This window comes from Hypanus sabinus, chromosome 2 (genome assembly GCF_030144855.1).
Source record: "Hypanus sabinus isolate sHypSab1 chromosome 2, sHypSab1.hap1, whole genome shotgun sequence".
NCBI lineage: Eukaryota > Metazoa > Chordata > Chondrichthyes > Myliobatiformes > Dasyatidae > Hypanus > Hypanus sabinus.
In genome coordinates, this window is record NC_082707.1 from 118,013,126 (window position 1) to 118,035,428 (window position 22,303).

The 22,303-nt window shown below is 34.3% G+C and overlaps 1 protein-coding gene across 1 annotated transcript in view; it reads left to right on the forward strand.

Annotated features, from left to right (window-relative positions):
• Positions 1-22,303, forward strand: part of LOC132405352 (small kinetochore-associated protein-like) — a 32,066-nt gene that overhangs the window by 4,083 nt on the left and 5,680 nt on the right. The window contains exons 4-7 of the mRNA XM_059990093.1: positions 839-886; positions 4,664-4,763; positions 6,654-6,768; positions 7,730-7,791. Of these exons, the coding sequence (XP_059846076.1) occupies positions 839-886; positions 4,664-4,763; positions 6,654-6,768; positions 7,730-7,791 (325 nt within the window). The remainder of the gene's footprint in view (positions 1-838; positions 887-4,663; positions 4,764-6,653; positions 6,769-7,729; positions 7,792-22,303) is intronic.

Here is a 22,303-nt window from a genome sequence, read left to right on the forward strand (position 1 = left end):
TGTGCAACCTTGTCATTAATTTTCTTGCGGGCATTTACAATAACTGCAAAGTGAGACAATAGAATATAGAGGGATATGTCTCAAATATAAGGAAACAAACTCAGGTAAACAACTTTGGCATGGATGATTTGGTCCAAAAGTCCTGCTCCTGTGCTGTATAACTGGCTTTTGTCAACTTTTTGACATGCAGAAGTAAGCATAAAAGTAAGAAAAAAATATGAAAAAATTCTAATATTTAGCTATGGATCAAAGTCAACACATGGTTGCTATAATTTTCAAGTGAATGCATATTTGTGCAAACACCACATTTCCCTTTCACTTTGTTTACTATTTGCCTAATACAGCATTACCATAGTTTTATCAATTTTTGATGTTTTAAATATTCATATACTGTGACATACTTATCATTTGTGGTTGAAATAAATTGTATTAATATTAGGCTGGAGAAATAATACTTCTCATCTGGCGGTTCCAGGGAGAACTGTTGGTTCATAGACACATCCGAACCCATAGCTTTTTGTCAGTGATGTAGTACCAAACATCACTGCAGTTTAACAGGGTTGTCTATCTTGAACACAAAGTTAACTGATTTTTACTTGTTCTCCAATTTCAACATTTAATTATGTTTTTAGTTAACTGGTAAATGTATCTGGTTATCGATGTTTATAATCAACTGCCTTTTAAAGTTGGTGCCTCGGGCCTAATTGTTGGAGACCAGGTCATCTCTTGAGACAGTCACAGCAGCCAGCTCTCAAGGTCAATTGGACCACAAAAAATGTGGGAATAGTAGCAGTGTGAACATGTGGAGGTATGTCTAACTGTCTGTTTTTATTTCCAGAAAGAAAATGCCTTCATTATCAAGAATGACTCGTGCTGACATGGAGAAGTGAGTTTTTGGCTGTTGATCAATTTTAACAGTACAGTGGTATGCAAATGTTTGGGCACCCCTATTCAAAATCTCTTGTTACTGTGAATAGTTAAATGAGTAGTATTGGAGTATAAAAGTTGCATTGTTTGCTGTGTAAACAAAACTATGTAGTCAGCTTTGAGCTTGCTATTTGCTATGCATGTATCCAATTTAGTAGGAGAATGAAATCTTAAGAATGTAGAAGACAATGGTGTGTTAATAAGAGGTAGCTAAGAGATGTAGATTAGAACATGATTAGGTCAATGGATAGAAACAATAGTGGCAGATGTACTTGTGATATGCAACTGTAGACCGATTGGATATGCTAATACAACTAAACTAGGAGATTGCTATAAAAAATACTATGTACAAGGATCGGTGGGCAATCAGCGACTAGCTCAATGACTGTCTCAGCTTTGATTTGCAAATTAAAGTTTAATACTTCTTGAAGAAACTTCTGCGTCTCCTGGCCGTTTGTGGGGCATGAGAAACCACGACAGTAGAAGGTGAACTGATCTCCAAAAGTCATAAAGTTAAAGATGAAACAATCTTTTCAACATTTTAAGCAAGATTAGTGTATTTTTGTGTACAATTTTAGAGTGGGGGGAAGGGAAGGAGCACCATGCAAAAGATTGGGCACCCCAAGAAATTTCAGGTCTCAGATAACTTTTACCAAGGTCTCCGACCGTAATTAGCTTGTTAGGGCTATGGCTTGTTCACAGTCATCATTAGGAAAGGCCAGGTGATGCAAATCTCAAAGCTTTATAAATATCCTGACTCCTCAAACCTTGTCCCAACAATCAGCAGCCATGGGCTCCTCTAAGCAGCTGCCTAGCACTCTGAAAATTAATATAAATGCTGCCTAAAAAGCAGGAGAAGGCTATATGAAGATAGCAAAGTGTTTTCAGGTAGCCATTTCCTCAGTTCGTAATGTAATTAAGAAATGGCAGTTAACATGAACTGTGGAGGTCAAGCTGAGGTCTGGAAGACCAAGAAAACTTTACGAGAGAACTGCAAAAGACCTTCAGGAAGATTTAGTAGACCCTGGAGTGGTGGTGTACGGTTCTACTGTACAGTGACACCTGCACAAATATGACTTTCATGGAAGAGTCATCAGAAGAAAACCTTTCCTGCATCCTCACCACAAAATTCAGCATCTGAAGTGCCTGATGCATTTTGGAAACAAGTCCTGTGGATTGATTAGATTAAAGTAGAACATTTTGGCTGCAATGAGCAAAGATATGTTTGGAGAAAAAAGGGTGCAGAATTTCATGAAAAGAACACTTCTCCAACTGTTAATCATGCTTTGGGCTTGTATTGCAGCCAGTGGCACGGGGAGCATTTCACTGGTAGAGTGAAGAATGAATTCAATTAAATACCATCAAATTCTGGAAGCAAACATCATACCGTCTGTGTTTTTTTAAAAAAAAAACTGAAAGATGAAAAGAGGATGGCTTCTACAACAGGATAATCCTAAACACACCTCACCATCCACAATGGACTTGTGTCAAGAGGCACAAGCTGAAGGTTTTGCCATGGTCCTCAGTCTCCCGGCCTAAACATCATCAAAATTCTGTGGATGGACCTCAAAAGAACAGTGTATGCAAGACAGCCCAAGAATCTCTCCGAACTAGAAGCCTTTTCAAGGAAGAATGTGCGAAAATCCCCCAAACAAGAATTGAAAGACTCTTAGCTGGCTACAGAAAGCGTTTACAAGCTGTGATACATGCTGTTATGTACCCTGTAACTGGGTTAACAGACCAGCAGAAATGGAATGATACATTGGAGTCTGGTGGTACTGTAACTAAAGGTGTTTATTAGTAGACTAAACAATACAGTATCAAAAATGCCAATATACATATAAAACAGGTTAGCAATAATAAAAACAGAAGTGTAGGAATAATAATCAACAGTAAAAGAACAAGCTCTATCAAAGTCTAGGGGTAAATGAATTGTCATAAGAGAATATAGAGTTCAGTTGCGTTCGTGCTGAGGTAGTTGTTGTGTTACAATGTTGGGGGGAGAGAGCGAGCGAGAGATGAGCAGCTGCAGCAGGCAAACATTCCGTTGTCATCTTGTTCTGTTGTACTGATGTGGTCATTCGGTTATGACCCCTCCATTCTCGACTAGACCATTCTTCTGTGGTGGACTCATCACTCTGGCATGAGTGGACACACACACAAGCCCCCACCGGCCCTGCCATCGCACTGTGAGCTTTGTGACCGATCTCCTGATTCGGTCCTCTAAGCCCCCACCTTCCTGTGGGTGCACAACACTCTTTCAGTGTCCACTGGTGTGTCTGAGGGGTGTCTCCCCAGATCCATCTTTTATCCCCACTGACAGGGTATCAGCCATCCATCAAACTAGTCCACTCCCTGCTGTCTCAGCAAGAATGTTAACGAGCAAATGTGTCCTTGTAGCAAAAGGTAAATAATCAGTGAAGAAGCCACAATACATAAATCAGTCCTCTCCCTCTTCCTCTTCCTCTCCCTCTCCCTCTCCCTCTCCCTCTCCCTCTCCCTCTCCCTCTCCCCCTCCCTCTCCCCCTCCCTCTCCCCCTCCCTCTCCCCCTCCCTCTCCCCCTCCCTCTCCCCCTCCCTCTCCCCCTCCCTCTCCCCCTCCCTCTCCCCCTCCCTCTCCCCCTCCCTCTCCCCCTCCCCCTCCCCCTCCCCCTCCCCCTCCCCCTCCCCCTCCCCCTCCCCCTCCCCCTCCCCCTCGTTCCTGGGGGGGGGGGGTGCTCTGGACCCCATTTCCATCTGGTTTGTTCAGCACACATAACAATGCCAAAGTGGGTGTTACTAAGTACTGACCATGCAGGGTCCCCAAACCTTTGCTTCAAGCCCTTTTCCTTTTTTGTTATTTTGAAACTGTAAAAGATGGAAATAAAAAGGTAATCTTGCTTAACATATTAAAGAAATGTGTCATCTTTAACTTTATGCCTTCTGGAAATCGTCATCCTTTACTCGCTTTGCTATTCACAGTAACAAATTTTGAGCAGAGGTGCCCAAACTTTTGCATGCCACTATATGTTCCATTTCTTGGATTTAACTATAGTACTATATATGTAGAAGAGGAGTCTAGAGAGTTTTGGTCTGTGCCTTCTAGGGCAACGTTTCTCTATTATCCATAACTGGGTATTTATGGATAAACTGTTCTCACCTCTTTTATTAGAAATAAAATTAAATTCCTAAGGAAGTGGGCATTAGGTGGTGAACCTATGGCAAGTGCAAAGCTTCTTCTTTAAATTCCACCCACAATAAAAATATACATAATGATTATTTTCTGCCAAAAGAAGCTGTAAATGATTCTTCTAACAGCCCAAGAGCAGTGAGATATTTTCACAGGACACATAGGCTTACATTTGAAATCATTGCAAAACTGGCATCACATCAAAATTTGGATAGTAAGTGGTTACAATAACAGTACTATTAGATATAATATTTTTCAATTATTTTTTGAAAGGTTAATCATTTATGATTTATAAAATGTTTCATTTATTTCAATCTCATTTTTTGTCAATAGTAGAACACAACTTTCTGAAAATCCATAATTATTATTACTAATTCATCAGTGATAATTTCTGCTCAAAATTACTATGGCATGTAAAAATTTTTTAGAAGATAATCACCAATTTGTGTACACTCAAAAGGTTCATCCCCATGAACATCATGAATCATTGCAACATGAGCATAAATCTCTGAACTTGGACATTGAACTGCAAATTAAAGCATTGTTCCTCACTGCCGTTTTCCTCAGGTTTATGGCCCTGAAAGTGGTTGAAGCAGAGTTAAGGGACCAAAATCAGCTATTAGAAGTTGCCCAGCAGCAATTAAAGCAAGAACTGAAGTTAGCTAAGGTAAGGTTTTCTGCCAGTTGACACATTTATTTCCACTTTAATCATGAAGCACTTATAAGCAATTATTAATTTTCATTCAGTTATCAAATTTGTTGTTTTTGATTTAATCACTTTTAGAAGCCATCAAAGTACTGAGACAAACAATATCAAAGACTATTGTACAAAACAAATCCTCAAAATAATAGATTGCTTTCAATGGGATGGATATGAGGAAACCTTTGTCTACCTACATGATATTTGCACATTCAAGTGCCATAAAATCAGGCTAACAGGTCACTGTTTCCCACCTGAGGTCAACAATTTTGAGAAATTTCTTAAAATCCCAAATTTTTCCCAGAACTGAGCATTTACCAATAATATTCTATAAGGAACAAATTATGTCAGATTGTAAAGTAAACCTGAAACCTTACCTTGCACCCTTACCTGCAGATTGTAGGTAGTGGGAAGATGAATTGGTACCTCCATCTCACAGCCTCCTCCAATTCTCATCTTATTCTTCCACATATTCCTCGCCCTTGACTTTGCATACTGTCAATCTGCTCTACCAATTTGTCTCTCTACAGCCCTGCCACTCCGTTGTATCTGTCTTCTTCACTGGCCATTCTGGCATAAGAAAAGCCCAGTCAGAAAGTTAAAATAGCACGATGATGGTTTTAGCAGATGGTGAAAATAAGCAGGCGTATGATTGCAAGGTTCTTAAGTGAGTTGGAAGAATGAGCTGGATTGAAATTGAAGGTGAACTGGAACCTAAAGGAGGAGGAATTGAGCCTGTGAAGAGAGTGATGCAGTATACAAACTGAAATTATTGCTCTTCACAGACATCCACAAAATGGGGGGAAAAAAACCCAAATAATGAATGACAGAAAAATGTAGAAACCCCAGAGCCCTGTCACCCCCCCCCCCACCCATCTTGCTCCAGCAAAAGCGACACCTCCCTCCCACACACCATGGAAGCAACCCCAAAGAGACCATGATCCGGAGTATCAAAAACTACTGTCCATCCCAACACTGGCATCTCAAACAAGCTCTCTTTTTCTCTTATTAGCGGGTTGGGGGGGGGGGGTGTAAGAGAACTGTCGCTCCTGCAACAATAAAGGGAGACCAATGTTACAATCTGCCACATCGGTTGTCCAAGTTCCCCAACTCGAAGATCAACAGACACACACCATCGAGAGAGAGAGAGTGATCGCTCGAGTGCAGGGGCCGTCCTTTGACAGCTGTATAAAGCACTCGCTGTCCCAATATTTCAGTCTTCAGTCGGTGACATCAGCTAGAGATCAGGTCGTCCATGGGGCTGCATTCAAAGGGTGCACGTCTTTCAGGCCACACCTGGAGATACCAAAATTCCAGGCCACATGGCGAATCCAACGGCAAGAGCCCACCACCCGTGGAAAACTGTAGTTTGAGCAGTAGCTGTGGATCACAGATGCCAGCAGGCCACCTTGAAAAGGAAAGAGCCATGAGAAGAGAAGAATAAGCTATTTTGCAGACTACCTGGAAGAAGTCGCCTGGGTCTGCATAAAACATCTGGTGCCATCTTTAGCTATTCCCACTCCAGTCACTGTTAGATGTTAAAGTTAGTGTGGGTTAAGATGAGGATGAGGAAGGGAAATACATTTTTATTGAATTGTAATATTGTGACTGATTAGAGTGGCAAGAACAGAAACTTTGGCTTCAAAAAGGAGTAGATTAGGAAAGTGTCATCCAAGTGCAAGAACACAATAAAAGTTGCTTGTGAACATCTTTTGTTAAGGTACTATAGTAAATAGTTCCTTTACTAGGGCTTTTGATTTTGAAAAACTTAATTGACCAGATTATTAACTCTCCTCATAGCCATCTTCTATTTCTGACTCTAATATTTTGATTCAGTTCTCCACTTCTTATTAACAGGATCAGGTACATGATTATATGATTAAAAATGGAAAATTGCAATCTGAAAATGAGACATTGAGCAACAGGGTACAGAATTGTGCGGTCATACTGGAGAACAACCTGATTGATCCTGGTAGGAATCAGATTTTCAATTGCCTATATAAGTGTATTCTTGGTTTATTTACTTTTAATATAGCAATCAGTCTTATTTTCCTTCTATTTTTCTGTAGTCCTGCAACTTATTCTCTCTTATCCACATCAACTCTTGGTATTTTAGTCTGAATCGTTTACTACTTGCCTAAATTGAGGAATAGCTTTTAACCTTTTAACCTTTAGCACATCTTCAAGAGTGGGAGAAAAATAAAACACTTAGTGGAAACCCATGTGCTCCAGGAAAGATTTACAAATTTCACGTAGACAATACCTGAGGCTGGGATCAAACCTGAATCCCTGGAGCAGTGAGAATACAGTGCTAAAACAGCAATGCTATTCATAAAGAAATAATTCACTTGGAAATGAGTGCATGAAAAAACTGATTGCTGCTTCAAAGTACAAGTACTGGGAAAAGGAATGTTCACATTGCAAAGCATTATCAGTTCAAACAGAATTAAGCTAGTGTTCAAAGTCATTTTTTATAGAATTTCTGTTTTGCCAGCATTTCTTTTACTGTACCTTCTCTTCAATTACCTGGTCCTGGACCAGTTAAGACCGTGTTACCAGTTCAAATCCACTTGCCTCATCCTGTATAAAATGTTCTTTCGGGTCAGGTTGGAAAGCTTTGATAGGTGCCTTTGAATTAAATATCAGGTTTTCCTTCCTTTTCTAAAAGCGGTAATAGTGGATGCATGTAGCACTGTGCTAGCTACTCCGCTGGAGCACTCTTACATTCTCTGCTGGGACACTTAAAGAACTGAATGGAAGTCATTTTGACCACATTTGACTGATTTGTCTCATTTCTCTCAAGGACAAGATGTGTTTTTTTTCCCCCTGTATTGTCCTGAGTGAGAGTGTGTACATAAACCAACTTCACGCATGCCAATTTTCCAGAGTTTATTTCAGTAATTCAACTGCATTTAACTTGTGCACGCTCTCAGTTTCAGCAAATAAAATAATTGAAGACAATGAACAAGCAAGTGCATGCCGAAGGGACACAATGGTAAGAGATATTTTGCATTTAAGTTTAGTTGGTGTGCGATGAAATAAAAAAAACTGCAATCTTTAACAGATTAGGAGAATGTTTTGATTAGTCTACAGTGTGGATTTTGCTTTCAGGGGTCAGAATTTATTGGTCAACTCTCATTGCCTTCAAAGGGTAAGCCATCAATTTTAGCCAGTGCAGGTACTGTCTCAGTACCATTGGATAGGGTGTTCAGGATTGGGATTTAACGTCAGTGAAGTAACAACAATTATAATTCCAAGTCAAGATAGTGAGTAATTAGAAGGCTATCTCGTGGCAAGATGTTCCCATCTGGGCAAAAGTGTTTGTAATGCTCTCGAGAAAGCCTGGATCACATGCTTCATTTTAATTTGCGACCATTGTATGTCATAGACAGGCAGGGAGGGGGTGTGTAGTTTGCCATGTGCACTGCTTTGCATACATTTGAGACACCACTGCATTTAAGATTTGTGGATGTTATATTTCAGATTATTGTCAAAACAAATGCAATTTTAGACAGTTGTTCATATGCAAATATTGCAGAAAGCTCTAGCTCGTGGTTTAATCCTGCTTGTCAGCTGCCCCATGGTTCTCACTCAAGAGATGTGCTCCAAATCGGGACTAAATTAGTACAGGGATTGGACTGCATTAATATACTTGCCAGCCAGAGAAGTTAGTTTCCATAAAATGGGAGGATTAGAGCATTCAGCACATTGAGTCTGTTCTGCCATTTGATCAGAGCTGATTTGTTTCCTCACAACACCATTCTTGTTTTCATTTTTTCATTTTCATTTTTTAAATCTTTTTATTGGTACATGATCATCAATAGCTATAAAATGATACAAAATTTTAACAGATTAATATATATATACAATTAATAAAGCTGAAGAGAAGGAAAAACTGATCTTGAAATATAAAAATGGAAAAAAATTTATGTATAGAAAAAAGGAAAAAAAGGACCCCCATCTAACTGAGAAAAGAAAAACCCACTCACTATATATGAAAAAACCCATTAGGAATAAACCCCCCCCCCCCCCCAGAGCAATACGTTTGACCATCATCTAAATATTTTTTAAAAAGTCATCAACCGCCATTTCATATTTATATTAAAAAATTGGAAGGAAACTATATAACAATTCAAATTAAATGATAATATTTGGCAAAAGAACCCCATCTTCTCTCAAATCAAATCGAGGTTTCAAAAGTTCTACTGAATTTTTCCAAACTAAGACATAACATCACTTGAGAAAACCGTTCAATTAATGTTGGGGAAGAAATACCTTTCCATTTTAATAAATTAGCTCTTCTTGCCAGTAGTGTAACAAATGCACTACAAATACATGTTGATCTGAAGATGAGATACCCTGAATATGATGTGGAACTATTCCAAATAAAACAGTCAATTTATTAGGTTGTAAATTAATTTTCAAAGCTTTAGAAATTGTAGAAAATAAAGATTTCCAAAATGATTTTAATGAAGAACATGACCAGAGCATATGTGACAAAGTAGCTACTTCAGTTTTACATCTATCAATAGTTATCTATACTGGGAAATATTTTAGATAGTCTCTTCTTTGTTAAGAAATAACGGTGTACAATTTTAAATTGAATTAAACAATGGTTAGCACATACAGAAGAAGAATTTACGTTTCTCAAAACTCGAAGCCAATCTTCATTAACAAAGGTCATATTAAATTCTCTCCCAATCTTTCTTTTTAAATCTTTTTATTAGTTTTAAACAAACATAAATGAAACATGAATACAAAGTGTTTGAGAGTACATAATTAATAGTTTAATTGACATTCAGATATATAATATTAAAAATATATAACCTCTCAAACTCAGAACATTAATGAACAAAAAAGTAAAAAGAAAAAAAAAGAAAGACCCCAAAAAAAGAGAAAGAAAAAGAACAAAAAAAACACTAACCAACATGGGCCATTGAATAATATTAAGTACATATACAGTAGTGCCAATAACTCCGAACCTCCATCCAAATAATTAAGGATAATATAAGTAAGGTTTAGGAAAAGACAATCCAACTCGTCTCCAAATGGTCTCCAAGTGTCTTCAAATTTAACTGAAGGATCAAAAACCACACTTCTAATTTTTTCTAAACTCAAACAAGAAATAGTTTGAGAAAACCACTGAAATACAGTTGGAGGATTAATTTCTTTCCAATTCAATAAAATAGATCTTCTAGCCATTCATGTAACAAATGCAATCATTCGTTGAGATGAAGCGGATAAACGGTTATTATCCGTCATTGGTAAACCGAAAATTGCAGTAAGAGGATGTGGTTGGAAATTGATATTTAAAACTCTTGAAATAATACTGAAAATATCTTTCCAATAATGTTGTAAACAAGGACAAGACCAGAACAACTGAGTCAATGAAGCAACATCAGAATGACATCTATCGCAGGTTGAATTAAGCTGAGAATAAAATCGAGCCAGTTTATCCTTAAACATATGAGCTCTATGTACAACCTTAAATTGTATTAGGGCATGTTTAGCACAACTAGAGGACGAATTTACCAATAATAAAATTCTATCCCATTGCTCAGTAGATATAGGACAAAGCAACTCTTCTTGCCATTCCTTCTTAATTTTTTCTGATACATCTGACTGTAAATTCATGATCATCTTATAAATGATGGCTACTAAACCCTTTTGATAAGGATTAAGGGCTAAAATTCTTTCTGTAATGTCCAATGGACATTCTTTCGAAAAAGACTGTAACTCATTATACAAAAAATTTCTAGCTTGCAAATATCTAAAAAAATGGGTTTTAGGTAAATTATATTTGTTAGATAGCTGTTCGGGGGGTGGAGTTTCAAGATGGCGACGTAAACATCTGCCTTTTAGGCGCTCTTCACTTTTCTAACTATAATCACCCTTTAATCTAATCTTTTCGAATTTAATCAAATGAGTTGATATTTTCGATTGACTTTTTTTTCTTTTAAAACTATATTTGATCTAACTTTGCCGAACTTAAAATGGCTACAAGTAAGAAATCGTCTAAGGAGCCTTTATCTGTTGAAACAATTTCGAATCTTCTGGACACTAAACTTGCAGGTTTGGATAACAAGCTGCAAAGTAAAATGGCAAGTTTGGAAAGTAAAATGGCAAGTTTGGAAAACACGTTTACCATGAAAATGTCTGAACTTGAAGGAGCTGTTAAATCGCTTGATACTAAGTTTCAGTCGCAGGCATCGGTTATTCAGCGGCATGAAGATAAGTTGGCGACTCTTGAAAAATTAATTGTTGAAAAAGTACGTACAATTGAAGTGTTGGATAAGAAGGTACAATCGACTCTTAAGACTGTAGATCAGTATAAGTTTAAAATTTCTGATCTCGAAAATCGATCTCGCAGGCAGAATTTGCGTATTATCGGGTTTTCCGAAAAAGTTGAGTCCGGTGATTTAACTGAATTTTTCTCTAATTTACTATGGGAAATTTTCGGTGATGAAGGTTTGCAAACTAAACCTGTTATCGACCGCGCTCACAGAGTTGCGAGGTTTTCGTCTGTGCGTGATAAACCACGAGCGGTGATTGTTCGCCTTCATTATCCTCGTGAGAAAGAGCTTTTAATTCGATTAGCTCGTAAAAAAGGTATGATTTCCTACCAAAACTTTCAATTTCGAATTGTTGAGGATTATTCTTTTGAAGTAATGAAAGCCAGGATCGCTTTTAAACCAGTGATGGCAGAGATTCATTCGATCGGACTTAGACAAGCTTTAATGTATCCAGCGAAGCTTAGAATTGTGCTGCCCGACAACAGTCAACGATTTTTCAACACTCTGGAAGAAGCGAAGAAATTTGTTGAAGAATTTCGATCTTCTACTGCAACTTGAACTATGTGTTATGTGGAAGATTTTTCGGAGAGAGGATATCTTTCCATTTTAAGTTTTAACCTATGAAGTTGGGTTATAACTTTTTATTTTTTTGATCTATGGGTCCGGTTTTTTTTACTAGCATCATTGTTTATAGATGTTTTTTTTTTATTTTGATAATATTCTTTTTTTTCTTTCTGTTTTGGTTATATACGTTTATATTTTGCATTAATGATTTATTTTTTTTTAAGATGTTTATTTTTCCCGTAAGATTCTGTTTTTTACAAGCATTTATCTGTTTGCCTGTACTCAGATATGGGACGAATGTTTTGGATTTTTAGTTTTTTTTTATATATATGTTGTACTGTTTATTATATCCTTTTTTTAAATGTTATTTTGTCTTTTAACAGATCGCTGAACTCACTTTTGTATTTAGTAATATGGCTTTTTCAAAATGGCGTTTCTTCTTCCCATAAGTCTTTGCTCTTGAAACGTCATCTTGTATTTGAATATGGGATTTTTTTTTTAAAGGTATATTACACTTTTAAATTTTGACGTTTATACCTTTTTTTTATTAATGATTGTATTTTATTAGTTTTTTTTTATTATTCTGATTGATATATATTTTTTTTTGCAACTCTATATTTTAATTTGGGTGATATATAGTTTTCTTCTAATCTTTTTTTTATAGAGCTGCCATCTTGAAATGGGGGTAATATTAGTATTAGATTATGCGCCTGCCGCTTGGCTTTTTTTCGAAGGGTGGGGGGAGGGGGTAGGGATCTTTTTTCACGCTTTTGCTTTTTATTTTTTTGCTTTTAGTTTATGGGCCGACTTTAAATTACTAATATTGTTGAGGTGTCATGTTCTCCGGCTGCTCCTGAATCAATTTTCCTCCTTCCTGAATTGTGGGTTATGTGTCTTTCTAACCTTTTATGATACACACAATTAATATTGGTATGATGGATAGATCTGTTAACTTTATCTCCTGGAATACTAATGGTTTAAATCATCCGATTAAACGCAAAAAAATATTTAAAGTATTCCATAGACTGAATGCTAATATTATCTTTGCACAGGAGACCCATATCAGGAGGGAGGATAATCAACGTTTTTTTAGGTTCTGGAAGGGTCAACAATTTCATTCGAATTGTACCGCCAAAATTAGGGGTGTGTCTATTTTTATAGATCCCTCAATATCGTTTACACATCATGAAATTATCTCTGACCCACAGGGTAGATTTTTGTTGATAACTGGTTTACTTTTCCATCGGAAAGTTGTTCTAGTTAATATTTATGCTCCAAACTTTGATTGCCCTGAATTTTTTAGACGTTTATTTACCTCTCTTCCTAATCTAAATGAATATATGTTGATAATGGGTGGAGATTTTAATTGTTGCTTGAATCCTTCGATGGATAGATCTAAACCTATTCGCACTCTTCCGAATAGATCAGCCCTACTTATTAATTCATTTTTGGTTGACTCGGGAATTACAGAAATATGGCGGTTTTTGAACCCTAAAGATAAAGAATTTTCTTTTTTTTCACATGTATATCATAGCTACTCTAGAATTGACTATTTTCTTATTGATCATCGGTTATTAACGGATGTTATTGATTGTAAATATGATTCTATTACTATTTCGGATCATGCACCTTTGAAGTTATCTATTAAGATTTCGGACTATTCCAATAATACCAGATCTTGGAGACTTAACGCTACTTTGCTTCAAGACCCAGAATTTATTACTTATATAAAACAGCAAATTGACTTGTTCTTTTCTACAAACTGTACTGAAGAAATCGACAGAGGAATACTTTGGGACTCTTTTAAGGCTTTTATTCGTGGTCAAATTATCTCATATTCTGTTGGTAAAAGAAATCAAAGATATTTAGATATTGCTTTATTGGTGGATAAAATTAAGGAAATTGATAAGATTTATTCCGTGACTCCTACCAAAGAACTTTATAAGAAGAGAGTTGAGCTTCAAATGGAACATAGTTTACTATTATCTTCTTCAATTGAAAATCAATTAATTAGGACCAGGGCTCAATTTTATATTCATAGTGACCGTACTGGTAAACTGTTAGCTAATCAATTAAAGGCTATCTCGACTAAGCGACAAATTATTAAAATTCGCAAATCAGACGGTAATTTAACTACTGATCATAAAGAAATTAATAATACCTTTCAAGATTTTTATAAATCTTTATATCATTCAGAATTTGATGGTGACCAGTCCATGATAGATAATTTTTTTAACAATTTGAATATTCCTAAACTGACCGATGAAGATCATAGTCTGTTAGATGCTCCTATTTCTATAGTGGAAATAGGAGAGGCTATTTCATCAATGAACTCAGGGAAAGCTCCTGGTCCTGATGGTTATATAGTAGAATTTTTTAAAACTTTTTCTTCTTTGCTTTCTCCTTGGTTATGTGAAATTTTTAATGATGCGTTTGCTAAGAAGAGATTACCTCAATCTTTTTATGAAGCTAATATTTCTCTAATTCTTAAAAAAGATAAAGATCCTACTTTATGTACATCTTATCGCCCTATATCATTATTAAATGTAGATTCTAAGATTCTTACAAAAATTTTAGCTATTAGATTAGAAAAAGTACTGTCTCAGATTATTTCAGAAGATCAAACTGGTTTTATGAGGAATCGGTATTCCTTTTTTAATGTTAGAAAATTGATTAATATAATTCATACTTCACCACCCACAATCCCAGAATGTGTTATTTCATTAGATGCTGAAAAAGCTTTTGATAGAGTTGAATGGATATATTTATTTAATACATTGAGAAATTTTAATTTTAGTTCTAATTTTATACCATGGATTAAATTAATATATCATAAACCTGTTGCTTCTGTTTTTACGAATAACCACAGATCCTCTTTTTTTCAATTATCTCGTGGTACGAGACAAGGTTGTCCCTTAAGTCCTTTATTATTTAATATTGCATTAGAACCTTTAGCTATTGCTATTCGTGAATCTCCTAATATTTTTGGTATTACCCGTAATGAGAAGTTATATAAATTATCTCTTTATGCTGATGATTTGCTGTTATATATTTCTGACCCTGATAGGTCTATTCCTGCTATTTTATCCTTGTTGGTTCAATTTGGTACTTTTTCTGGTTATAAACTAAATTTAGATAAGAGTGAATTATTTCCTTTAAATGCACAAACTTTATTGACTGATAGGATACCATTTAAAGTTGTTACTGATAACTTCACTTATCTAGGTATAAAAATTACCAAGAAATATAAAGATTTATTTAGACTGAATTTTTTACCTATGCTTCATCAAATTCATCAACTTACTACAAGATGGTCTCCCTTGTTTTTATCATTAATTGGTCGGATTAATGCTGTCAAAATGATGATTTTACCGAAATTTTTATATTTATTTCAAGCCCTACCAGTTTTTATTCCTAAATCTTTTTTTGATAACATTGATTCAAAAATTTCTTCATTTGTGTGGCAAAATAAAAACCCTAGGTTAAGTAAAAAGCAATTACAAAAATCAAAAAAAGATGGTGGTTTAGCTTTACCTAATTTTAGATTTTATTATTGGGCAAATAATATTCGTAATTTATTGTATTGGAAATTAGATTTGGATTCACCACTGTGCCCACAGTGGGTAAATTTGGAATGTAATGAGGTAAAGGGATATTCTCTATTCTCTGTTCTTGGTTCTTGTCTTCCTGCGGATTTAGTTAAATTTAATAAACAAATATCTAATCCTGTTATTAAACATACATTACGAATTTGGTTTCAATTTCGTAAGTTTTTTATTTTGAAAAACTTTGTTCTTGATAGCCCTATCTTATTTAATTTCTTTTTCAAACCCTCCTGGACAGATCAAGCTTTTAACATATGGAAAAGGAAAGGTATAAAATGTTTTCGTGATCTCTTTTTTGAAGATACTTTGATGTCATTTGATCAACTTTCTAATAAATTTGAATTACCTAAATCTAATTTTTTCAGATATTTACAAATTAGAAATTTTTTACATAAAGTTTTACCATCTTTTCCTAATTCAACTTTGATGGACACTACAGATTTGATCTTTACCTTAAATCCTTGTCAGAAGGGATTAGTAGCTTTTATTTATAATATGATTATGAAGATACAACCAGAAATATCAGTTAGAATTAAACAAGAATGGGAAAAAGAACTTCAATACAACATATCAACAGATAAATGGGAAAAAATTTTGCAAATGGTTAATTCTTCTTCTATATGTGCTAAACATGCTTTAATACAATTTAAAATTGTACATAGAGCTCATATGTCTAAAGATAAACTTGCTCGATTCTATTCTCATATTAACCCTCTATGTGACAGATGTCATTTAGCAGTGGCCTCATTGACCCATATGTTTTGGTCATGTCCCACTTTACATAATTATTGGAAGGATATATTTACTACTATTTCTTCAATTTGGAATATAGATTTACAACCTCATTTTATTACTGCAATTTTTGGCATACCAAATGAAGATGGTAATCAGTTTTCCCCCTCAATCAGACGAATGATTGCTTTTGTAACATTAATGGCCAGAAGGTCTATACTACAAAATTGGAAAGAAGTAAATCCTCCTACTACATTTCAATGGCTTTCTCAAACTATTTCTTATCTGAGTTTGGAAAAAATTAGAAGCACTATTTTTGACTCATCAATTAAATTTGAAGAAACTTGGAGACCGTTTATTCGACATTTTCATATGAATTAATTTGGCCTTCTCCAGACCTTTCTGCTTATTCATGTTCAGGTATGGAGTTCCGGAGTTCTTTGACACTATCTTATACTTGTAAACTGTTATTATTGCCTATGTTAGTTTAGTTTAGTGTTTTATTTTTTTTTAATATATATTTTTTTTTCTCACATATTTTTTTAATATTTTTTTTTCTTTTTTAATGGTTATTTTTGTTTTTTTTTCATATAATCATGTGGACTTGATTAAGGTATTTTCTTTTGTTGATGTTTAGTAGGATATTATTATCTTATTATCAATGTGATTTCAAGTCTATTGTATTTATAATTTACTTATTACTATGTTATTTTTTTTGTGTATATGTGAAAATCAATAAAAAGATTGAAAAAGAAAGAAAGATAGCTGTTCAAAGGACATAATGTTATCATCCAGAAACAGATCACGAAAACATGTTATACCTTTTGTTTTCCATAAAAGAAAAGCTTGATCCATAGATGAAGGCCGAAAAAAATAATTAGATATTATAGGACATGATAAAATAAATTTATTCAAACCAAAAAATTTACGAAATTGAAACCAAGTTCGTAATGTATATCTGACTATAGGATTAGTTATCTGTTTATTCAATTTGAATAAAGAAAAAGGAAGTGAAGATCCTAAGATTGAAATCAGTGAAAAATCTTGCACAGATTTACATTCCAAATTTACCCATTGTGGGCAAGTAGCTATAGTCAATTCTTGTATCCAGAATATTAAATACCGTATATTAACTGCCCAATAGTAAAATCTTAAGTTTGGTAAAGCCAAGCCGCCCTCCTTCTTAGGCTTTTGTAAATATTTTTTGCCCAATCTAGGATTTTTGTTCTGCCACAAGTAAGAAGATATTTTGGAGTCAATAGTATCAAAGAAAGCTTTAGGAATAAAAATTGGTAATGCTTGAAATAAATATAAGAATTTAGGTAGTATCATCATCTTAATAGCATTAACTCTACCAACCAATGACAAAGATAGTGGAGACCACCTAATAGCAAGTTGCTTAATTTGGTCAATTAAAGGTAAAAAGTTAACCTTAAATAAATCTTTGTTTTTTAGTAATTTTAATACCTAAGTAAGTAAAATAATCTGTAACAATTTTATATGGTAAATGTTCATAAATTGGAACTTGCATATTTAATGGAAATAGTTCACTCTTGTTAAAATTCAATTTATAACCAGAAAAATTACTAAATTGAGCAAACAAAGACAAAATAGCAGGAATAGATCTTTCAGGGTCAGATATGTATAATAACAAATCATCAGCATATAATGATACTTTATACGTCCTCTCCCCACGGGTAATACCCAGAATATTAGGTGATTCACGAATAGCTATAGCCAAAGGTTCTAAAGTGATGTCAAAATTCTCTCCCAATCTTGTTTAATCTTTAGTGACAGGTTCTCTTTTTGTAACAAAAATAAATTATAAATTCTGCTAATGGAACCTTTCACTACGGGATTCAATTTCAAAATGGTATCCAACAAATCAGATTCTTGTAAATATGGAGAACTTATGTAAATATTGTTGTAAAAAATGTCTAACCCCTGAAAATATTGCAAAAAATGGGCATGAGCGAGAGAAAAATTATTAATTAACTCCTCAAAAGTCATCAATCGACCATCACAAAATAAATCTGTAAAAGAATGAAATCCTTTATTTTTCCATAAAAGAAAAATGGGGTCAGTTGTTGAAGGTTTAAATTAAAAAAATTCGATATTTAAAACAAAAACAAATTGTTTAAGATTAAAAGAATTTTGGAACTGAATCCAGATTATTAACCTAGGTTATTATTGTTTAATAACCAGATAGAGATTTAAATTTGGAATTTTAGAGAGCGATAAAGGTAATGGAGCTCCTAAAATTGAAGTTAAATGAAATTGTTTAACAGCTTTTAATTCCAAATCAATCTATAATGGTTTTTGGCTCTTATCAAGCCAATATAACTAAAAACATAATTGTCTAATATTCACAGCCCAATAATACAGTCTTAAATTAGGAAATGCGAGTCCACCATCTTTTTTTAAATTTTTGTAAATGATACTTATTAATTCTTGGTCTCTTATTGTTTCAAATAAAAGAAGAAATAAGAGTCAATTTGATCAAAAAAATTTTTAGTTAAAAAGATGGATATATTTTTGAAAATATATAAAAATTCTAGGTAAAATCATCATTTTCACAGCATAAATACGACCTGTTAAAGAAAAATTAAGTGGATTCCATCCAGAAAATAATTGTTTCATGGAGTCCATTAAAGGAATGATATTCACTTTATTGAGATCTTTATATTTTTTAGTAATTATAATACCTAAATATCTAAATGTATTAACAATTCTAAAAGGAATATCATTATATGTACTAACATGAACATTTAATGGAAACAATTCATTTTTATTGAAGTTAAGTTTATATCCTGAAAATTTACCCAAATCTTTGTGTTTCCAAAAGATTAGGAATTGATTCCTCAAGATTTGAAATAAAAACCAAAAGATCACCTGCATAAAGAGAAATCTTACGTATGGTTCCATTCATAGATACCATGAATATTTTTAGCTTCACGTAATATTATAGCTAAAGGCTTCAATACAAGATTAAATAATAAAGGACTTAATGGACATCCCTGTCTAGTGCCATGAGAAAGTAAGAAAAAAGAAGACAGGCAGTTATTAGTAATGACCGTGGCAATAGGATTCTTATAAATCATTTGAATCCATCTATTGAAATTATTGCCAAAACCAAGTTGTTCTAATACTTTAAACAAATATGGCCACTCAACTCTATCAAATGTCTTTTCTGCATCGAAAGAGATAACACATTGAGGTTGTTTAGATAATGAAGAATATATAATATTCATCAGTCTCCAAATGTTAGAGAAAGAATAACTGCCTTTAATAAAGCCCTTTTGATCCATAGAAATAATTTTAGTTAAAATATTTTCCAAGCGATTAGCCAATATTTTAGAGAGAATTTTTGCATCCACATTTAATAGTGAAATAGGTCTATATGATGAACATTCAACAGGATCTTTATCTTTTTTAAGAATTAAGAAAATAGATGCTTCATAAAAATAAGGTAAATTACCCTTGTCAAAAGATTCATGAAATTTTTCCAAAAGATACAGAGAAAGTAATCTTTCACATTTTTTGTAAAATCCCACTGAATAGCTATCAAGTCCAGGAGCTTTACCTGATTGCATTGATAAAATAACTTTATGAATTTCATGCTTGGTAATTGGAGCATCAAGCGTTTTTTGATTTTCAAAAGAAATTTGTGGAAATTTAATCCTATGTAAATAAATAAATAAATAAATGATAATAATAAAAATAAAAGCCTTTATTTTAGAGGAATCTGCAGGAAATTGAGATCTATAAAGATCAGTGTAAAAATCTTGAAAAATATTATTAATGGTTACTTACTATATCTCCATTATTTTTAAGAATCTTTAAGATTTGTCTTTTAGCTCCAGCTGCTCTTAATTGAGAAGCTAAGAGCTTATAATTTTTAACCCCAAAGATATAAAATTGACTTTTCAATTTAAGCAAATATCCTTCAATAGGGTGTTAGTAATTAATTATACTGTGATTGTAATTCTACTCTTAAATGAAACAGCATTTGGAGAGATTGCATTAATGTTATATAATTAATTTGTTTAGAGAGTTTATCTGATTCCATTCTTGTTCGTTTCTTCAGTATACGAAATAATTTGACTGTGTAAATAAGCTTTTAATGTATCCCAAATTACTAACTTAGAGATGTTTCCTATATTATTAAAGAGAAAAAACTCTTATCTGAGCTTCGATTAAACTCAACAAATTCTGAACTTTGTAATAAATGTTCTGGAAAACGCCAAAATGGTCTGGTAGAAACAACATCTTTCAGTTCAAATATTGAGTTTAAAGGAGCATGATCAGAAATAGCGATCGCATCATTCTCACATTTCTGAACATTTAATAAAAGTCGAAGGTCAACTATAAAGTAAATTCTTGAATATTTATTATGAACCTGTGAGGGGAAAAAAGGTATTCTCTGTCACTAGGCTGCATATGCCTCCTGACCTCAATTAAACCGTAATCAATTAAAAGGGAATTAATAAGTGATGCAGAACGATTAGGGAGTTGATATTTGGATGATGACTTATCCAAAAGGTTTAGACAAGTATTAAGATCACCACCCATTAATAACATATATTCATTTAAATCAGGTAATAACGCTAAAACAGTTTTAAAAAATGAGGGATCATCAACATTTGTTCCATAAATATTAGACAAAACCATTTTTCTATTACAAATTGTTCCTTTTAACCATCAGAAATCTACCATTAATATCAGTTATAATATCCTCCTGGTTAAAAGGATTATTAGAATCAATAAAAATAGAAACAACTCTAGTTTTACTTTGGGAATTTGTGTGAAACTGAGGACCCTTCCAAAATTTAAAAAAATCGATTTTTATCACATAACCTGATGTGCATCTCTTGAGCAAAGATTATATCAGGCTGGAATCGGTTAATAACTTTAAATGTTTTCTTACGCTTAATAGGATGATTCCAACCGCAAACATTCCAATAGTTAGACACATGTCAAGATAGAATAGTCGAAAATGGCAGAGATGAACAACAATAAAAATAATTGGCGTATGCTCCGGGATTCCGGGGGGGGGGGGGGAAGAAAAAAAAATCCCACCCAAACTACAAAGCCCAGAAACAAGTCGATATCAATCGACACAACCCCCAAGAAAAGCTTAGATGCGAATATAAATACAAACTCTGCCTTGTTTTCCACGTAAATAAAAATAGGAAGCATCAGGAACATCAACTGTGCAGGAAAGAGAATCATTTATTTTAAATTGACCTGCCTCTACATCTTTACTGTATTGATTTGATCACTGTTCGCCACAGGACTTGTTTGATTTCTCTCATAAATCAATCCTTTTCAATGATTTGGAAGGAAGGATGTACATTTGAGCCGTTAGTCAGCTTGCATCTTCCTTAGGGCTGTTCAGAAATTGGACACATTTTTCAATGGTTATCCTTTAGGATTGAGAGTGACTTCCATCCTGCATTTGACATGACTGAGGATGAAGTAGGATGTGCCTGAGGAGCAGAAGGATGGGTAATTGCTGAGATGATGCTGCCTTTCTGTCAGTGATGCAGGGTTCTTTGATCTTGGATGAACAGATTTGGTTCTTAATCCCATCCCAGATACTCCTCCACTTTGAGTGTTCATGGTGTCAATGTTGATCAATCTGATGTAATGAAACAAGTTCCACAGTTTATTCTTTTCCGCCTTTATTAGTAGCAAGCTACGAGAGAGAACATTCCATCTGCACTCAGAGAGTCACACTCGAAGTCTCTCTAAGGACAGAGATACCGAGTTTTTTTTAAACCATCTTTGTCACGAATTCCATCAATGGTGATGGTCTGAGACAAAGGCCAATTAATCACCTAAAACAGAGGTAAATGTACTTAACAAAGAACACTTAATCACATCAGGCAGAGGTAATTAGAAAACAGAGTATAGGTTGTTACATCCTGCAGGTGAGGCTGCATCCACACCAGACTGGATAATTTTGATAAGGCCGGTTTTGCGTAAAAACGACAGGCATCCACACAATGTATTTTTAAAAATATCTCTATCCACATTGAAAGTGAGATTTCGGCGAATCTCCTCCTACTGGGCATGCGCAGGTCACATCTACCAAAAACAAGCGACATGTTTGGTGTGGAATCTCGCCGTAGAAGTGCACGTTTGTGTAGTTACAGACTAGAAAAACTTAAAACAATGGACAGCTGTTGGCTCTTGCGCAGGAGAAATTTAAAGTTTAAAAAAAACAAATACTGGAGTGTATGAAGGCAACTGACGGAGTTCACGGACAGATTGACCTGGCTGACAACGAACATTGAAAAACTGACTAACT